The sequence below is a fragment of the Carya illinoinensis genome, chromosome 5 (genome assembly GCF_018687715.1).
Source record: "Carya illinoinensis cultivar Pawnee chromosome 5, C.illinoinensisPawnee_v1, whole genome shotgun sequence".
NCBI lineage: Eukaryota > Viridiplantae > Streptophyta > Magnoliopsida > Fagales > Juglandaceae > Carya > Carya illinoinensis.
In genome coordinates, this window is record NC_056756.1 from 17861192 (window position 1) to 17882792 (window position 21601).

General features: G+C 36.3%; 2 protein-coding genes across 2 annotated transcripts; both read left to right on the top strand.

The window, feature by feature from the left end:
• Positions 1-2735: 2735 nt before the first annotated feature.
• On the top strand, positions 2736-3446 carry LOC122310146. The gene has a single exon (XM_043124026.1). It carries the CDS (start codon positions 2736-2738, stop codon positions 3444-3446), a length of 711 nt encoding a protein of 236 aa, XP_042979960.1.
• Positions 3447-17589: 14143 nt separating this feature from the next.
• LOC122310606 (HIPL1 protein-like) lies at positions 17590-21544 on the top strand. The gene is made up of 7 exons (XM_043124653.1): positions 17590-18058; positions 18163-18320; positions 18952-19734; positions 19862-20078; positions 20220-20398; positions 20517-20743; positions 20908-21544. Exons 1-7 carry the CDS (start codon positions 17962-17964, stop codon positions 21284-21286), a joined length of 2040 nt encoding a protein of 679 aa, XP_042980587.1. The 5' UTR covers positions 17590-17961; the 3' UTR covers positions 21287-21544.
• The last annotated feature ends 57 nt before the right edge of the window (positions 21545-21601 follow it).

A 21601-nucleotide genomic window follows, 5' to 3' on the forward strand; every position in this document is an offset into this window, starting at 1 on the left:
TGTAATGGCCAATGGTCAGACCAAAACAATGATGCAAGAGTTCACATACTGCCAACTCTTAGTTCTAACAATAGTCCACTGTGGATCACCTATAACCAAGTAAGTGGAAAACTCATGGAAAGCCCCAAAAACTGCTAGAGGAAAGATGGAGTGCATGTTAGCAGGACTTCAGCACTGCAAGGAAAAATTGAACCAGTGGAGTGGAAAAAAGTTTGGAAACACAAGAAGAGGGGTAAGGGATAACATGGATGCACTAGCTCAGCTCCAAAACAGGAATTCAGGTCACCTAACTGAACAAATAAGACACCTTCAGAGAGATATAGATACAGCACTAGAAATGGAAAACATCAAGTGGAAGCAAAGGGCAAAGAAGAAGTGGTTGAAGGAGGGAGACAGGAATACAAAATTTTTCCACCAAGCTGCTACACAAAGAAGGAAAACAAATCTCATTAAAGGAATACTTGATAACCAAGACCAATTGGTAGATTCAAAAGAAGGAATCAGTGGCCTTTTTCAAGAGTATTACACTGACCTTTTCACTTCCTCGAGACCCAATTTAGAAACTGAATGTGTTCTTTCTTTGGAGGCCAAAGTAACCAGCTTACAAAATGGGCAGCTTACAAAATGGGCAGCTGACCAAAGCCTATTGTAGACAGGAAGTAGAAGATGAAGTTTTCCATATGGAAGGGATGAGCTCACCAGGCCCGGATGGCTTTCCTGCCCTTTTCTACCAAAAGCACTGGAGCATTGTAGGAGACCAAGTTACAGAAGCTGTGCTCAATGTTCTGAACTCAGAAGGCAGCTTGGAGAACATTAACAACACACTCATCTCCCTCATACCAAAGAAGAAGGAGTCTCTAAGGGTAACAGATTTCAGACCTATCTCATTGTGCAATGTAATTTATAAGATTATTTCTAAGATGATTGCAAATAGATTAAAGAGGATCCTGCCATGTATTATTTCACCATCTCAATCTGCATTCATACCTTCTAGATTAATATCTGATAATATAGTAGTGGCATTTGAGGCACTACATACTATGAAGTGTAGAATGGCAGGAAAAGAGGGCTATATGGCACTCAAACTCGATATGAGCAAGGCTTATGATCGAGTTGAGTGGGGTTTCCTAAGAGCAATCCTCTACAAGATGGGTTTTTGCAGAAAATGGGTAGAAATGGTGATGAGGTGTGTAGAGACAGTCAAGTATTCTCTTCTAGTGAATGGTACAGCTCAACCACAATTCTCTCCAACTCGAGGTATAAGGCAGGGTGACCCTCTGTCACCCTACCTTTTTATCATGTGTGCAGAGGCTTTAAGTAATTTAATAACCAAAGCTGAGGAGAACAGGCATATACATGGTATACCAGTAGCCAGAGGTCAATTGAAGGTTTCCCACCTCTTCTTTGCGGATGATAGCCTGGTTTTCTACAAGGCAAAAGCTAAAGAATGGGCCAAATTGATAAATCTTTTGAAATGCTATGAAATGGCTTCGGGGCAAAGGTTGAACATTGAGAAAACATCCATAATCTTCAACAAAAACACAGCAAGAGCTACTCAGGACTATATCACATCAATTGCAGGGGTCAGAATAGCAATGCCTTATGAAAGGTATTTGGGCCTTCCCTCAGTTGTTGGGAGACACAAGGTTAAGACCTTCAAGGCAATCCTAGACAACATAAAGCAGAAGTTGAACAACAAGTTTACTAGACCCCTCTCCTTGGCAGGGAAAGAAATATACCTGAAAGCTGTTGTGCAAGCACTGCCAACCTACACAATGAGTGTCTTCAAATTGCCATTAAGTCTCCTACAAGCTATCAACAGTGCAATGACAAATTTCTGGTGGGGTCAACAAGAAAAAGGAAACAAAATACACTGGGTTTCATGGAAGAAGATGGGGCAGTCGAAGAGGGATGGAGGGTTGGGTTTTAGAGACTTGGAAATCTTTAACAAAGCCTTACTTTCAAAGCAATGTTGAAGAATTCTCCAGGACCCTAATTCTCTAGCAGCAAAGGTGATAAAAGCTAAATACTTCCCTAAATCCTCATTTCTACTAGCCAAGATTGGATCAAAACCATCCTATATATGGAGAAGCTTAATTTCTGCGAGGCATGTGATTGAAAAAGAGGCCTATTGGAGAATTGGCACAGGAGAAAAGACAAAAGTGTGGACAGATAAATGGATTCTTAGGAGCACACCCACCAAGGCCACGAGTAACCAGAAGATCCTTGAGGCAAATGCAAGTGTATCTGAACTTATTGACCCCCACAATAAGTGCTGAAAATCTGAGCTAGTTAAGGAAGTTTTTGACCAGGAGGAAGCTGACTTGATCCTTAAGATATCTATAAGCTCCCTCAGAATAGAAGATAAGCTGGTATGGAATGGATCAAGAGGGGGTTCCTTCTCAGTTCGAAGTGCTTACCACCTGGAAAAGGCTAGGGAGGTGGCAGTCAAGGGTCAAGCATCAACAAGCACTAGTGCTGGTGAAATCTGGAGAGGAATATGGAAACTTAGAGTCACCCCTAATGAGAGAATGTTCCTCTGGTGGGCATGTAAAGAAACCCTTCCAACTCAATCCAATCTTTACAAAAAGGAAATTGTCCCAAATCCTTTGTGCCTTATATGTCAAAGAGAGGAAGAGAACTAAACACATGCTTTGTGGTCGTGTGAAGCTGCCAGAGATGTGTGGGGCCAATGCTCAAAGAGATTACAAAAATGCACACTATCCCACACCCCCATGTTGCAACTCCTAGAAAGCCTTTTCCAGCTGCTCACTGAAGAGGAGCTAGAGGAGTTTACAGTAGTGGCAAGGAAGTTATGGCTTAGAAGGAATGCATTCATCTTCAACCAAGAGTTCTGGCCGCCATACAAGATCATCAGGGAAGTGAAAGAGAGAATTCAATGGGACCAGGAAGAACAGGGAAGGGCAAGTCAGCAGGTCCACATGCATGGAAGGACAACTTCTTCTAAAACTGAGTGGAGGCCACCACCTCAGGATTGGTTTAAAGTAAATTGGGATGGAGCTGTGAACAAAGTAAAGGGTTTTGTTGGGGTGGGGGTGGTAGTAAGGGACTGTCAAGGCATGGTTGTAGCAACACTGAGGCAAAGAAAACCTCTAATCCCAGATCCTTTTCTGACCGAATCATATGGGGCTCTAAAGGTTGTTCAGTTTGCAAGGGAACTGGGACTGTCAAAGGTGGTGCTGGAAGGTGACTCACTCCAAGCCATACAAGCTTTGCAGGGGGACCAAGAGGTGCGGTGCAGTTCTAGCATATTCCTTTTCGAAGCTAACTTAGGACTTGTAAAGTTTGCAAGGTGGGAAGTCTCTCATATTAGGAGAGATGGTAATGTTGTAGCTCACATTCTTGCAAAGAATGCTCTTTCTATTTTAGATTGTATCATCACCATGGAGGAATACCTTACGTGTATTTCTAGTTTATTGAAATGAAAAGTTCTAAAGGCTTGTTTCTGCCTTTAAAAAAAAAAAAAGATAAAGAGAATTAAGTAAGTAAAATTGTGCACCAATAACCCCTATTTATAGGCCATCATGCACCGGTTGGCAAATAGCACAATTATTGGTAACGCAATGGTTGGTAAATGACACAACCTTAAGAAGTGACACAACATTTTGACTAAACACAAAAGGTTGTGTTTTTTAACACTTCATTAGTCACATAACCCAAATGGTTATGCCTCTTAACACTTCCTTAAACATCACCCCTTATGGGAACCATCACCATGGAGATGGTGTCATTCCAAAAGGAACACCGTTTGGTGATCACACCCTTTAGAATTATATCTCCCACTTGATCACACAAAATGGTGATGATCCAGTTCAGTAAAATTACCTTGGTATCAATATGAGCTTTCCAATACTCAACTCTCATATGCATACTCTCGCAGATCAGCTTCAGAACATGACAAGGCTCTACGTGCATATGTTTTTGTCATTACCTTATCTGACCGCACCCTTCACTATATATGCTCCCACTAACCACATATAACGAGTGACTTCAATTCACCGAAACAAAATTTAGTGAACAGCATCAATTCTATATGACTTAATCAATTATCAATAATCTTGTCACAATTGACGACTTCAGCCAAATACATAACATATGTATCGACTTGCATTGAATTTTTGTTAAGTATTTCCTCTAGAGGCTATTCCCGAGGTTTTCCTTAATCACCTTATCAACGACTTTGCAAATAGTTAACCGTTTACTTGGGTAATCAAATCACATTTTACTAAAACTTTAGTAAATGACATTGAATTTTCGTTAAGTACTTCCTCACCTGAGTCTTTCCTTAATCACCTTATCAGCGACTTTACAAATGATCAACTTGTTACTTAGTTAATCATCTTGCATTGAAATTTTGTCAAGTACTCACCCTAAGGCCATTACTAAGGTTTTTCTTGATCACCTTATTAGTGACTTTTCAAATGACCAAAATTTTTATTTGGGTATTACCATAACTCCAATTTTCTAGGCATCCCCAGAATTTCCTGAGTTAAGCATATTGATCATGAGATCGCTTCTCCTAGGTTTCTCTCAATCCTATTCTAGTCACATGTTCTTTGAATTTCTCCAAAGATAAACCTTTGGTCATTGGATCTGCTACCATTTCAGTCGAGAAAATAAAATTAACTTTGACCTCACCTTTTTTCACTATATCTAAAATATAGTGATAATGCACATCAATATGTTTTCCTTTAGAACTCTGTGTTTCACTTTTTATCAATGAGATGGTAGATTGATTTTTACAAAACACATTGATTGGTTCTATGTAGGGTTGCAAACGAATCGAGTCGAGCCGAGTTCGAATAGGGGATCTCGAGCTCGATTAGCACATATATGTGATCGAACTCGACTCGAGCTCGACAAAATTTAAAAACTTCTGATCGAGCTCGGCTCGCCTAACACACGTTAAGATCAAACTCGACTCGAATTCGTGTAAATTAAATAAACAAACTGATTCGATCTCGAGCTACTCGTTCGATTTAAATTCTCTGTTTTTGTTGAAAAATCAATGCTCTGTTTATGTTGAACCCCAATGCCCCCAACCGATCAGCCACATCAAAGAAGCATGTAGCAACAGATTCTCACAAACAACGTAGAAATTAATTGCAATAGAGAAAATATAGAGTTTCAACAGAGAGATTGAAAACCAAGAGAGAAGCGATATAGAAGAAATTATATCAAATAATCAAAGCAAGCCGCAGCCAACACTACCATATCCGGAACTACAAATATCACGTTCATTACAAAAATGAAACATTTCAAGATTCCAATGAAAAATTCACTAGTCAGAGCTACTCCAAACTGTTTGCTTTACCCAAGAATTCGAGATCCTCGATTATGCAATTTCACTATAAGGCTACAAAAAACTTGCAGAAAACTTGGCTCACTTGATGCTGCAAACGAACAGAGGATTGTGGAGGTTGCGGCGGCGATCAGAGGCAACGGGAGGCACGACCACGTTGTACAGCGGTGGTGACAATGGGGGCGGTGGGAGCAGCTCATGGGTGGTGGCTAGGAGAAGAGAAAAAAAAAAAAGAAAATGGAAGAAGGAGCGGCAGATCTCGTGCGGCGCATAAGAGTGGGAGGGGAAGATAGATGAATTAGGGTTTTTGTTTTCCTAGCCCCAAACGATGTAGTTTTGGGTGGGGTTTAGAGTGTTGGGCCACATCACACGGGCTGGGCATTAAGTTTACCAATCTAACTATAATTTTCTCCTCTTTTTTTTCAAATAAATACCCAATGTTGATAAAAATATGATAGAAATAAAATGTAACAAAATAAAACTAAAGACACAGCGGAAACTAAATACCAAATGTTTTAAAATGTAACAAAATAAATTTTAATATTGCGTAATATTTTATTTGCTTATATTTTAAGTTACTTATATATATATTTTTTCTTTTATTAATGATTTTGATTTAATGATCTCTTTAAATATATGATTTCAAAATGTAAATATATTTTTTTATTGTTAGATAAAATTAATCGTTTAATAAAATTAATTATTTTTCATACATTCATTTTTATGTTATAGTTAATAATTATTTTAGGTGAATGCTATATAATAATTATATTTTCATAGGAGCGTATGAAAATATAAATATTTATTATAATAGATTTCTATTTTTCACTGTGCACATGCGCCTCTTATTAGTAATATTAAATATGACCAAATAATCAAAATGAAATTAGATAAGAAAGTGTCGTAGTCAAATTAGAGTTGCTTACAATTTATAAACATTTGATTCAATAATTCTTTTATGAACTTAATACATATTATCTCAACATTATTCTTTCGTCACCTTGTTATACATAAAGTAACAAAATATATTACTTATACAAAGTAGCAAAAATAATAGATATAACACATCAAATATATACAATAAAAGAATATATGTAAGAGTATATATAGAGAGAGAGAAAAAAATATTACGAGTATTGTGACGAGCTCAAAACGAGTCGAATCGAGTTTATACGAATATTGTTCACGAGTCTAAACCGAATCGAGTCGAGATTATACGAGTTTTGCTCATTTAATATTCGAACCAATATTCGTGTTCACGAACAACTCATTTATTAAATGAACCGAGTTCGAGTCGAATTTATACGAGTCGATCTCAAATTGTTCACGAGCGGCTCTGTTCGTTTGCAGCCCTAGTTCTATGGATGTACCTAAATTTAAATTTTCAATAAAGCATTTCATCCATACCGCATTACTTACTGCATTATTACAAGCAATATATTCTACTTCCATAGTAGACTTAGCAACACAGCCTTGTTTCTTACTCAACCAAGAAATTGATGTTCCACCAAATAAAAATATGTGTCCAGATGTAGATTTTCTATTATCTACATCACTTCCAAAATCAGCATCACTGTAGCCGATTAATTCTAGATCACTGATTCCAAAGCATAATTTTAAATTTTTGGTACATTGTAAATATCTTAATATACGCTTCACTGCTTGCCAATATTCTTTACCTGGATTAAATTGATATCTGCTTACCAATCCTACTGCATGACAAATATATGGTCTTGTACTTGTCATTGCATACATGAGGCTTCTCACAGCTTGAGCATAGGGAACATTAAGCATTTTACTTATTTCTTCCTTATCTTTTAGGTACATACTTTTATTTAAAATATGACCTTTGCAAATAGGTGTATTTAAAGATTTACAATTTTCCATACCAAATCTTTGAAGTACTTTTTCTAGATATTTTTCTTGATCTAAATACAATATATTTGAATTTCTATCTCTAGAATACCAAGAACATAGGTAGCTTCACCCTTGTCTTTCATTTCAAATTTAGATTTCAAGAATTCTTTCATTTCATTCATCATATCTAGACAATTACTTGACAATAATATGTCATCAACATATAAAGATAATAATGTTAACTTATTATCATTTTTTCATATGTATACACAATGATCTAGCAGACTCATTTCATATCCCATTTCTAAAATGGCTTGATGAAATTTCAAGTACCATTGTCTTAAAGATTGCTTAAGTCCATACAGTGACTTCTTCAACCTGTAAAATTTTTCTTCATGTCTTTTAATTTGGAATCCTTCTGGTTGAATCATAAAGATATCTTCTTTTAATTCACCATTAAGAAAAGTTATCTTTACATCTAACTGATATAATTTCAAATTCATCCTAGCAACAACAGACATGATAATCCTTACGGATGTGAACTTCGCCACAGGCGAATATGTATCTACAAAGTCTATACCTGATTGTTGGGTATATTCCTCGGCCACTAACCTTGCTTTATATCTTTCCAAATTACCATCAACTTTAAATTTTTTCTTAAAACCCATTTGCAACCAATAGCCTTTCTATCTTTTTGAAGATCTGTTAACTCCCAAATATTATTTTTGTTTATCGATTCTATTTCATCTTTCATGATCTCAAGCCATTTATCTGAATTGATAATATTGATTGCTTCAGAAAAATTTTCAGGATCATTTTCTAAATTTTTCAAACTGGTATTTAGTGTATAATAATCTTGAAATAATATCGATGGTCGTCTGGTTCTTTTACTCCCACTGTCTCCAACATCAATTCTTGAATATTGATTTCCATTTGACTTTCTTTTATTCTTATTATTCTGTATTTGAATAATATCAGAATTTTCATTGTCAGTGTTAGTGGAGATTTGTTGATTTTCTAAATCATTTAATGAATTTATCTGATCAACTAGAGTAATAAGGTTTGTATTTTCTAAGAAAACAGCATCCCTACTTTCTATCAATCCTCTTTCAGAATGATAAAATCTGTCGCTTTCTACATATCCAATAAACCTGCATTCTCAGGTTTTACTTTTTAATTTATCCCTTAATGGCCTTGGGATAAGCACTTGTGCCTTACAACCCCACACTTTGAACTTGCTTAAGTCTGGTTTATGTCCTGTCCATAATTCGTAAGGTGTAAGAGGTTTTGCTTTGGTTTCAACTCTATTTAATATATATATTGCAGTCGATAATGCTTTACCCCAAAAATGTGTTGGTAGATCAGGATATGCCATCATCGATCGCACCATATCCAATAGAATTCTATTTCTCCTTTCTACAATACCATTTTGTTGAGGTTTATATGGCATAGTATAAATGTGTCTTATACCATTCAATTTGTAGAAATTATCCAAAGCTTCAAATTCTCATCCTCTATCACTATTCAAACTTTTAATGGCCTACCCAACTGGGCTTCTACTTCTAATTTAAATACTTTAAATTTCTCAATTGCCTCATATTTATGTTTGAGTAAGTAGATATGCTCATATCTTGAATAGTCATCAGTGAAAGTAATAAAGTACTCCATTCCTCATGAGTTTTAGTTTTAAAAGATCCACAAACATCAAAGTATATAATTTCTAGTAAATCTATAGATTTCCAACTTTTTGAAAAAGATTTACTACTCATTTTTTCTTTGATACATGATTCACATATATAAAATTATTTGAGTTTATTTGTGGTATTAATCCATTTTTACACATTCTGATCATCTTATTTTTATTTATGTGACCTAATCTTAAATGTCATCAATATGCACAATCAGTAGACACATTCAAATAATCAGAAATGGATACTTTATTCATATCAATATTCAGTACATACATATCGTGATCTTTCACGTTTTTCATTGATACATTTCCCTTACTTATTACAGCGGTTCTAGACTTAAACTCAACTGTGTAGCCTTTTAGATCTAATACAGGCACTGATATTAGATTCCTACGAATACTAGATACATATAATACATCACTTAGTAAAATAACAGAACCATTTACTTTAAATTTACATGTACCTTGCTCCAAGACATCGCAATATATGTTGTTGCCTATGTACACTATGTGCTCTCCTGTTTGTTTATCTTTAAGTTTGACAAACATATATTTGTTCCTGCATATATGTCTTGTTGCTGTAGAGTCAACCCACCATGAATTTGATGCTGGTTCCACGAGCATTACTTCTGAGACTGTCATCCCAATCCTTACTTTCTTGTGCTTTTCCCTTATTAGGACATTGTGATTTGTAATGCCCTTTCTTCCTTCACTTTAAACAGTTTCCAATAAATGATTTCTTTTGTTTCTTTTTCAACAATTTCTTTTTCTTAAACTGTTTTGGCTTCATTTTGTTCTGTGTAGAACGCTTGTCCTAAGCCATTAACAAATTAGGTGATTCACCATTTCTATTCCTCCTCTTCATCATTTCTCATTCAAGTACTAAAAGTACAAGAAGTGATGTCATTGTTATTTCATTTACACTATGTGTTAATGAAGTAACAATATGATCCCAAGATGAAGGAAGACTATTAAGTATAGTTATAACTTACATTTTATCAGTGAGAGGATGGCCCGCATCATATAGTTCTTTTGCAATCAACTTCATTTGAAGTACATAATCGCCAATGTAATCATTCTCTTTCATGCAATTTCGGTTATACTTATCTAATAATAACTGTATATAAGTATCCAATCATAAACTATACTTTGCTTCAACTGCATCCATAATTTCTTTAGCAGTTTCATAGTCTTCAAATAGAGGAATAATGTGATCATTTATACAATGCAAGATTAATGCTTTTGCCCAAGCATTGTGTTCTACCCATTGATCTTCACTTGTCACGTCACTTTCATTTCCATTTTCTACATTTTCCAATGGCTTTGGTGTTGTCAATGTATATAAGGTTTTTCATGGGTTAGAAGAAAAGTTATATGCCTTTTCCTGACCTGGAAATTTCTTCCATTCAATTTTTCTATCCCTGATGGATCAATACTTTTCTTCAGTGCCATAAGTATTAAACCTTAATAATTAACAACAAAGAAAATGTAGAAATAATAAATATATTCTATTATAAATAAACTTAATACAATAGTTCAACTGTGAATAAATTAAAAATTATTACAAACTTAATAATTATAATACTTGGATTTAATCCAAGGAGGCAACCTTGAAATTCTCCTATTTATGTAAGGAGAATAATGAAAGTGACGTCCCAATCAAGAATTTCCACGACCTTTCCTCGATGTTTCACTGCTTCTAAATAATTTCCCAAGATAATTTTGACCAACAAATACTTTTTTATGATTTGGCACAAAATTTAGAGCACGACGGTTTTTGAATAGACCAAATCGGGCTTGAAATGATCTCGAATGGCTCGAAAAAGCAAATCTGTCACGGACCGGTTTAGAAAACAAGGTAAACCAGTTCAGCCTGCTAAAACTGAGTCTAGCTGAAAATCGGTGGTCAACAACACCTGTGTCAACTTGGTCAATGGCTTTGGTCTCAGCTCGGTCAATGGCTCAGTTATCGGCTTGCAACACGGCTCGAGAATCGGCTTGCAAATTAGCTCGTGGCTCGGCTTGGATATTGGCTCGTGACTCAGTCAGCGGCTTGGCTGGATGGCTCGGCTTGACAGCTACAAATTCATTCCTGGATAAAACGACATTGTCGTTTGGCACTATGGGCTAAACGACTATGTCGTTTATCCCACACAGATTTTGATTCTTCTGCCCGTTTTACGAGACAATGTATTCTTCTTTGCACTGCACCTCTTCCGAAACCCAAAAACTAGTATCCTTACTTCTGTCCGGTGAAATGGTCACCGGTGTTGAGGATTCCGACGTGCTCCCGATGTCCACAAATTCTGACAGCGGTGATGAACTCTGACGACCCCCCGTAACAGTGACAGTGGGTGATGAAAAATTGAAAAATGCACTATGTTTTTATGTAAAAATATTCCAATAATTTTCTTCAAAATAATAACAACTTAGAGCATCAGCAATGAATTATTCATCTTCATATGCAAATTTTCATGATTTGAAGATTGATTTTAAATATGAACAAAATTTTCCACATTGGATTATGTATTTTTTGACTAAATAATAATAAAATATTCAAAGAGAGAAAAGAGAGAGAGAAGAGAAAAAAGAAAAGAAAGAAAAAGAGAGAAAGAGAGAGCCGGTTGGGAGTTTGGAGAGAGAGAATAATAAAAATAATATTTGAAGATGAAAAGTGGTTATTCATCTTTGAATAAACACTGTAGCAATTTATTCAAAATTATAGATATGCATATACCAATGCAAGACATTTTAAAGGCATAATCTTCAAATTCAAGGATGAAGATGAAGATGAATACTCCATTGCTGATGCTCTTACAAGATTTTGAAAATTTTCAATGTAATCTAATCCTCCCACTATGATTTGAAAAAGTTTCTCTCTTGGATTTTCAAGCCTTCGAAGATGATTATAATATGCAAGTGTGGTTGCCAAACCAAGCATTTGCCTATTTATTGTCTTCAAAATGCGTGAAAAAATTTCCTCTAACATGACTTGGCTCTTGATACTACTATAGAAAAATGGAGAAACAAAATGTACGAAATTGAACGTAAATTTGACAAAATGGTGACACTCCCGTGAGGGTATTTGTCCCACAAGTTGGTGATAAACAAAGAGAATTAATTAAGTAAAATTGTGCACCAATAACCCTTATTTATAGACCATCATGCACCGGTTGGCAAATAGCACAACCATTGGTAACTCAATGGTTGGTAAATGACACAACTGTAAGAAGTGACACAATTTTTTGACTAAATACAAAAGGTTGTGTCTTTTAACAGTTCATTAGTCACATAATCCAAAAGGTTGTGTCTTTTAACAGTTCATTAGTCACATAACCCAAAGGATTATGCCTCTTAACATTTTCTTAAACATCACCCCTTATGAGAACCATTACCATGGAGATGGTGTCATTCCAAAGGAAATATCGTTTGGTGATCACACCCTTTAGAATTATAGGATGTTGGCTGTAATTTGTAATTGATAGGAACTAGGTCTGTGCATGAGTTGAAAATGCACCATGCTTCCAGACTGTTGCAAACAAAAAATTGAGAAATCTAGAGAGATTCTGGAAGGATATGGTTTTGTATTGAACTAGAATTTGCCCACAAGAATTTATTTCAGACATCTTGTCATTTGTGGAGCATCTTCTACGTAATCCTACTTATTGAGTTTCAGAACGGTTTCCATCGAGCTGGTTTCAACTCATTCCCACACTTGGTATAGCGGTGTGTTTAGCCATGGAAAAAGAATGAAATGCATAGAAATGAGGTAGTCTTAAAATGAAAACAAAGGATTTAATTAAGGGCAAAATGGACATTTCATTATTGATGACATGGAGGGTGTGTGTTTCGTGGCTAATGGCTGGCGTGCTTTCTAGCATTTTTCCAGAAATAAATGCATGTATTTCACAAATAAGGTAAAACAATTACCCAATTTCCAAGAAAATCCCTTTAAATAAGGTATAAAATCACCCAGTTCAATTGGGCCAATTGTATGGGCCGTTCCCTTACAAGAAAAAAATATACCCAATTTCCATTTTCCCCCCACATCAACTAAGTTCAATATTGATGGGCCTAATTTCCACCGAAAAAGGACACTTTCTGCTTTGTATATATGATTCGTTACTAAAGAAACAAAAACATTAAACAAAGAAATAAAAATCCTAATAACCGAAGTCTCAAAAAATAAAAACAACAAAGAGAATTAAAAGGGAAAACATCATTTGTCCAAAATCCATGTGCCAGAGTCCAGACCGTATATATTGTCATACACACGTTAACGACGACGTTTATAAATCCTTGCAAAAAGTAAGTTAAAGTAATTATACATACAATCATAAAGTACGTAAACGTCGCATAATCGCTTAAAAAAATAGTGTAATCTATTATTAAAAAATTAATTTTTTTTATTTAGGTTTCATATTTTATTTATTTTTTTTAAAGTGATTATGCGACAGTTGTACAATTCATAATTATAAATATTTTTTTTCGTCTATATATTTCTTTTCTTTTGAAGCCTGGGACAAAATTAACATTATAAGTTTGGTAGGGTTGAATGCTTTCATATTAGCATAAAGTTGAGTTGAAATTTTTTAAAAACACCATTTATAAGAAAGAAAAAAGAATGTTTGAATTTGCTTTCTTCCAATAAAATTGATAATTTTACATCCAATATTTTTATATTTTACAATTAAAATTAAGAAGTTGAACAACGGAATCAAACTATATAAAAATTATAAAATAGAGATAATTGCATGTCAACAATAAACTAAGTTTTATATTTTTCTTAAAAATGTAATCAACACATAGCACTATCAAATGAAGGTGGGTTTTTTCATTAAATATATGCTTCACCCAGATAATTATAAATTTTGGAAGAGAAATAATATAACGTGAAGAGTGGCTCTACAGCCACACATGGAGATCCTGACAGTGCAAATACTTATTGTTTTGGCTTTTTTTCTCATGTATTTTTTCAATGCTTTAAATATTTAAAAAAATTCATAACATTATTAAAAAACACTTCATTAATCACTAAGCATAAAAAAGAAAACAGTCGGGATCCCCAGTTGAGAAAACCCATGTGTGGCTTTAGCATTTATGTAACGAGAATATCATTGTATCCTAATTTTCTTGAAATGAAACGATAAAAAAAAATGTAATTTATAATTATCATAAAATTATAATTTGTAGATAATAATAAATGGCCAAATAAAATTCTTGTAGACAATGTCTTTGCTCAGAAAATCACAGAAACTTGATAAAAAGAAAACCTCTTTTTTTTTTTTTTTGGGGGGGTGGGGGGGGGGGGGGTAATGCCATTACAAAGCCTCAACATTATACACTTTTTACATGGCATAATTTAATTTAAAAGATAATTTTTGAAATTTAAATTTTATCAATTAAATCTTACCATGTAATATTAGATGTCAATGTGTACTAATCTACCCACTAACTTGAAAATAAAATAATTTTTTTTTTAAACTGTACTAAATCATTGACCATGTCGATGCTGCTTGCAGATTATATATACTTTAGAAACAATAAATTGCTCAATCAGGTATATAGATTTGGATGTGTTTTTTAAGATCTTGTTTATCCATCTCGATTAAATCATCATTTATATAAATATAAATATATATATATATATATATATATATTTATATATTTGTAGTTGCATATTGGTTCTATTACTACTTACCTTTTACGCAAGTTTTGACGATACCTATAAAGTTAATTGTTAGATCTTAGGATAATTAACTAATTTCACTGATCACGTTCCTCTAAAAAGTTTCTTTATTTATTTATTTTTGCTTGGGAAAATTTTCTTTACTTGATCATGATTTGCATCCTTTTTCTGGCCAACCCATGTAGGCTCTTTGTTGCAAACATTGAGCAAACTTTCCTGCCTTCTTGTGCTGCATACCCCTTAATTCATGGTGGTCAGCTCCAGGGTAGATGAAAGAGCTCGCCCGCCCATTTACATGCACGTCGAACTCATGAATTCTAGACAACTGGGCAAGAGATTATCAGCTCAGACAACTATGTACACAAGTCAAAAAAATCTCATTCAAAAAAGTTTAAATAGGGAGGGGTTAATGGTACAGTACAAGGCATTATTTATAGCTTTTCCTCATTTTGATTTTTATAATAATTTACACCTTTATTCTAAATTGACTTAAAATTATACTGTCCCCTCACATTATTCACATGAGTATAAAAACTAGTCGAATGGAATAGGATGCTCAAACCACTAATTTTAATGTTTGGAAATTAATTTATGCTATGGACAAACATTAATTATAAATCAATCATGAATTAAGATCATTGTAATGCCCCCAAATCCCCACGCACGGACATGGGGAAATCGAGACGTCCAGATGATGACAACCCGATCACCACCCTATCGACGAGTGCCAAGTGTGTGCAAAAGCAACAAATGTGCACGAAGGAACACGCAACAGATAACGAAAGTCATATAACTAAGTACTAGAATTTTCTTAATATAAAACAAGCTGTTTAAAACATACATAAATAAAATATTACAAAAACACAAATATAGTTTTAAACCAAAATATAAAGCATAACTTCGACTCAAAACTCCGGCGGAACCGCATCCTCGAGCTCAGCCTCCTCCTCCTCCTCGAATCCTGCACCAAAATCTACAGAACCAAAAATGGTACCACAAGTAAGTAAAATCCAAACACCACCAGATAAAAGCATATAGAACTCAAACAATATGCATGAAGTGATGCCAATGCGCAAAATCCATAAAATCATATTTTTACCACGCACGCCAAAAAATCCCATTTGGCCCAAAAACAAACCCGTTCCAAATATCACGCCAAAAGTCACATTTGGCCTTTATTCATCTCAAACCATTATCCATTTTATCCGTATGCACCATGACCTCCCCTAGGGGTCATCCGCACACCCTGACTCCAGTGCCACATCGCAGAGTACCACCACGCATGTGACACCTAATGAGCGATGCCCAGTTCCGTGCCCGCGCGTTCGTAGCCAAGCATCCTCTAACCCTCACCAGCGAAGGGCCATGGAGTCGGTGCGTAGGGCGGTGCCCGGTTCTGCGCCCGGCGCGTTCGTAGCCAAGCATCCCCTAGCCCCTGCTCTCGTTGTCGCCCAGCGACAACTCAATGGACATTACTCAGTTTATTCCGCTCCCGAGTGACCAGAGGAGCTCCACCGAGATAATACCCCATCCCGGCTTGGGGTCGTGATACACACGCACCCGTAAGTCCACTTACTCCAATAGACATGCTTTTCTCAATCAAACAAAAACACACGTGCATGCACCATGTAAATGCCATATCAATGCACAAAAATAATCAACCAACCTAATTCAATAAAACAAGCAACTCCGTCCTCCATCCATCCGACCCCCGAACTCCTCGGACTCAGTCCGGAATCAACCAACCAGCAGATAAAATTATTGAATGAGCAATATATATTTAAATCTGAAAATAGGGTTTGGAAAAATACTTATAGCGCTATATGGTATTTTTAGAAAGCTTGCAGCGTTGCAAACAGTGAAGAAAAAGCAACGTAACAGTAAAAATTCACTGTGGCCGTGGGTTGTAAAATACCTACTTTTGAACGGGGACAAACCAGGGCTTGGGATTGATAGGGAATGGTCTAGGGATGATTATGAAGCTATTGGAAGTGGTGGTTGGCCGTGGGTGGCGGCGGAAATGGAGGTTGATGGCCGGATTTTCCAAAATGGAAAGCTAGCTCGTGGGAGCTGTTCCGATGACTATTAGGAGCCGAAAATGGGTGGGTTAGGACGGCAAGGGACCGGTGATGAAGTGGTGAAGAAATGGTGGCCGGAGGTGGAGCGACGGCGGCGGATCAAGGCAAAAACCGTGGGAGCTTCAAAGGCGTTTTCCAGCCAAACGGCTGGCCGGATGGGGCTGAGGTTTGGTGGGGAGGTGCGCCGAAGGGAGAGGCTTCGACCGGTGGGGGCGGTGTGCCGCACGGCAGCCGGACGGCGGCGGATTGAGGGCAGAAGGCAGCTCCGGCGTGGGAGAGGAGAGAGAGAGAGAGAGCCGATCAGGAGAGGAAGGAAGAAGAAAAAGAAAAGAAAGAAAAAAAAAAAAAGAGAAAAAGAAAAAAAAGAAAGAAGAAAAAGAAAAGAAAAAAGGAAAAAGGGAAAAAGGGAAAAAGAGATGTAGGAAAGAGATGAGGTCCAATCCTCACTCCGGGAAAACAAAACAAAACTGTCGAGAAAGAGATTAAAAATCGCAAAACGACTAAAATAAATAAAACACAATATCAAATAAATTAAAAATCAATTTTAAAGCGCAATAAATTAAAATAAATAAACTAATATATTAATTAAAATAAAAACAACTCTTCAGTAAAAATACACGCGAAAGCGGGTCATCACAATCATGCTGATTAGAAAATGATTTTGGAATTTATGGGGAACGATTCTGCTAAACTCTTTAATTTTTTATGTGCCAACAAACTGCATGCGCATGCTTGTGTCTTATGATCATGCATCTTACAATCCATGCGGTCTCTGTGTGCTGGCGGGAGTGCATCTCTCCCCAAGATATAAAGAACCGAAAAGAAAAATCAGCAGTATCCTGTTGAAAATCACCACCATGCATCACTCCTATGGTGGCCTTTTTCTTTAATATATATTATTTGTCTTTTCATTTTCCTAGTCCCTGTTCTTATTGTCTGATATCTTTCTTCCCTTTCCCAGATCAAATTTTAAAAGAAAATAAAAAAAGGAAGTGGGTTATGGTACTTATTCTCATACTGTCCCTCATTTTTTTTCTTAGTTTATAGATCTTCCTGTCAAGTGTAATGTGATTACCTTCATATTTTCCGTCCACGCCACAAATTTAGACAATCAAGTCAACTTAACTTTTGAATTGTTACTTAGTTTTGGGGTTGATTCTGTCGAAATGATAACTACTAAAGTTTGTATATTTTGTCCTCTCTGATCCAATGTCAAATGATTAGTGACTGATCTTACTGTATATGTATCATTAGAGGATTGAAGAGAAGGGCTAGCTATTACTGTTTCTCTTCTTGATCCTTGTATTTTTTCAGTTTTGGGAGGATGGAAGACTCTGTGGCTGTCACAATCCTCATTTTGTTTTTTCACTTCCTACTGCTTAATTACCCTTCTTCTTCACTTCCATTATGCAGTGATTCAAGTATTCTCTCAATTCCGTTATGTGCGCGCACGTTTAAGTTTAATGTCTGTTTTTGGGTTATCTTTGTGTCGCTGAATTCCTTTTCTTTGATTTAATTGGCGTAGGGGCACCTCACATTCCAAAGAGGCCTCTGATCTTTTGTCCTTACAATGGAAGTGTGTGCTGCGACTCAGCCAAAGACCTACAGTTGTGGAAGCAATTTCATGACATGAATATCTCTGATCCTGGCTGTGCTACTCTTGTGAAATCAACTCTCTGTGCAGTAAGTCTTGTCGATCGTTTTATAGTGGTAGCTTCTTTTAAATTGTTCGAACTCGTTAAGGATTGGTTATAAACCCCAAAGAAGATTTTGATTTGTCAGGATGCTTACCATATGAAGTTGAGTCCTAGTTTTACATATGATGAAATCGACTTACTTCATGCCGACATAATGTCTAACCTGTTGTAGAGGCTGTTCTGTATTGATACAGGGGTGCAACTTGTCAAGGCGACTGCTTCTTGATGTCCTGATATAAGTCGTGTATTTCTATGGATGTAAATTATGCTCAGGCTTACTTGATAATGCATATACCTTTGTTCCACATTCTTTCTTTGTTTCCTATCTGAATAGACGAAAATGGAATGTGGAAACAAAGAAATATAAAGTGATTCGTTGGCGATTTATGGGAAAAATGACCAACACATTTGTCTTATTATTTTAGTTGTCCTTGTCTAGAAGCTTTTGGATTTGTCCTAAATTATGTCTTAGAGATTGTGGGCATATAGGTATTTAAGTAATGTTGGTCATCTGCCTTATCAGCTGTCATCGTAAGTTCAGTATAGCATTGGATACAGGTTCTAAATGAGAAGATCATCATAATAGTTGAAAGCTTATGGAATTTTATTATTTGCAGAGGTGTGACAAGTTCTCAGCTCAGCTATTTAAGGTTGAATCGGGACCTCAAGCAGTTCCTGTTCTTTGCAGCTCCCCTCTATTGTTAAACTCATCCCTGTCAAACAAGGCACCAAGTAGCTTTTGCTCGACTGTCTGGGATGCTTGTCAAAATGTGTCTATACTGAGTTCCCCTTTCGTCCCTTCACTACAAGTTAGGGGTGGGGCACCAGTGGATTCAAGTCCATCCAAACTAAACGAACTCTGGCAGTCAAAAAGTGTTTTCTGTGATGCATTTGGTGGTTCTTCTGACAATAAATCAATATGTTTCAATGGTGAACAAGTCTCACTTGAAAAAACTGAAACTGTGCTTCCACCAATGGGCATGTGTCTTGAGAAAATTGGAAACGGATCTTACCTCAATATGGTTGCACATCCAGATGGGTCTAACAGTGCCTTCTTCTCTGACCAATCGGGCAAAATTTGGTTGGCCACCATACCTGAGCAAAGTTCAGGAGCTACTCTGGGGCTGGACATGTCCAAGCCCTTTATGGATTTGTCTGATAGAGTCTTCTCTGATAGTAGCTTTGGGATGATGGGTATGGCTTTTCATCCCAACTTCGCCCATAATGGTCGTTTATTTGCTTCATTCAATTGTGATAAGCTCAAAACACCAGGGTGTTCTGGAAGGTGTGCTTGTAACACAGATGTAGACTGTGATCCTGCAAAGATAGGTTCTTCTAATGCAGCTCAGCCATGCCGGTATCATAAAGTTATTGCAGAGTTCACTGCTAATGGCACATCGGTACCTTTCTCAGTAGATATTTATATATATATATATATACCTTTTCGGTTATTGCATCTCAGCCATGACATTATGACATTTGCTAGGAGTTTTTTGCTTATTGACATACTTGTAAATTAATTCCCAGGGATACAGTGCCAGCCCAGTAGAGGTGAGAAGGGTTTTTACACTGGGACTTCCGTTTGCATTCAATCACGCAGGACAGATTCTATTTGGACCTGCAGATGGATATTTATATGTTATGATGGGAGACGGTGGAAAAGGAGGTGATCCTTATTATTTCTCCCAAAACAAGAAATCCTTGCTTGGAAAGATTTTAAGGCTTGACATTGATAATTTACCAAGTGAGTAATAATGGCACATAAACTGGTAGAATGTGTAGGGTTCTATGCCCTTTCTGTTAGATTATTAAATAACCAACATAACTTAAATGTGTACATGATTTTGTTCACCATCTTTCTGGTCTTGTTGCTATCAAATTACAGGCGCAGATGAAATAAGTGACCTAGGTCTATGGGGAAACTATTCTGTTCCTCAAGATAATCCTTCTTCTGAAGACAAGTACTTGCAGCCTGAAATCTGGGCTCTAGGTTTAAGAAATCCATGGCGTTGTAGCTTTGACTCAGAAAGATCTCTGTACTTCGTCTGTGCAGATACTGGGCAGGTTTAGAGAACAAATTACTTTTGAATATCACTTAACACGCATTTTATCGTTTGTTTTTTTTTTTTTTTTGGTTCTGAAAGTAGAAGATTTTATGCTTATTATTGTCAAAATGTCGAAGGATCATTATGAAGAGGTAGATATAATCACCAAGGGTGGGAACTACGGTTGGAGTGTCTTTGAAGGTCCTTTCCCCTATAACCCTCATCAGTCTCAGGCTAACTATATCAATCCAATCTTCCCTGTGTTGGGTTACAATCACTCAGATGTAAATGATAATGAAGGATCTGCAGCAATATCTGGAGGGTATTTTTATCGTTCCTTGACTGATCCATGCATGTTTGGAAGGTGGGTAATTTAAGAAAGAACTCTTCCCGATTTCTATCTAAAACTAGTATTTACTGACATGATCTTCTAAAGAAGTAGAAGTGGAATAAAACTCCTCCGAAATATTTGTGTTGAGAGTTTTCCAAACATTTGGTAACAATCTTTAACTGTCTTTGTATGTTCAGTTACCTGTATGCAGATTTGTATGGGAGTGCGATTTGGGCGGCTGCTGAAAGCCCTGCAAATAGTGGAAATTTTACTTCTGCCATGATTCCTTTCAGCTGTGCTCATGACTCTCCAATCCATTGTAGCTCTATACCAGGAAATTCTTCACCTGCTCTGGGTTACATATACTCATTTGGGGAGGATAACAGGAAAGATATTTTTATTTTAGCCAGCAGTGGTGTGTACAGAATTGTTCGTCCAAGTCGCTGCAACTACACTTGCTCGAAGGAAAATGTCACTGCCATCTTCTTACCGACTCCTTCAAGCGGAAACCAGTTGACTAACTTCCATTGGATGCTCTTTCTGTCTCTCTTTTCTAGGCTTTTTGTTGTTAACTGAAAGTTATGTTCTCACTGAAAGTTTGTGAGGGATAATTGCTGTAGTCTACAAAACTATGTCCATACCTAGTCTCAATTTGGAGATATATATGACATATATAATTTTCGAAGCAAGAAAGAGACCATCTATAATCCCCCAATCCCATAGTAAACCAGTCCAACTGTAGACCTCTCCATGATCTAGTTTTCCAATCTAAACTTTGTAGTAATGTTTTATTTTAAGAGGGAAATGTAAAGGCCATGCCCATCACCTTGATAATTGCACATGATTGGAGGAACATAGCCCTCACAGGAAACTAGAAAGAAAAATATACCC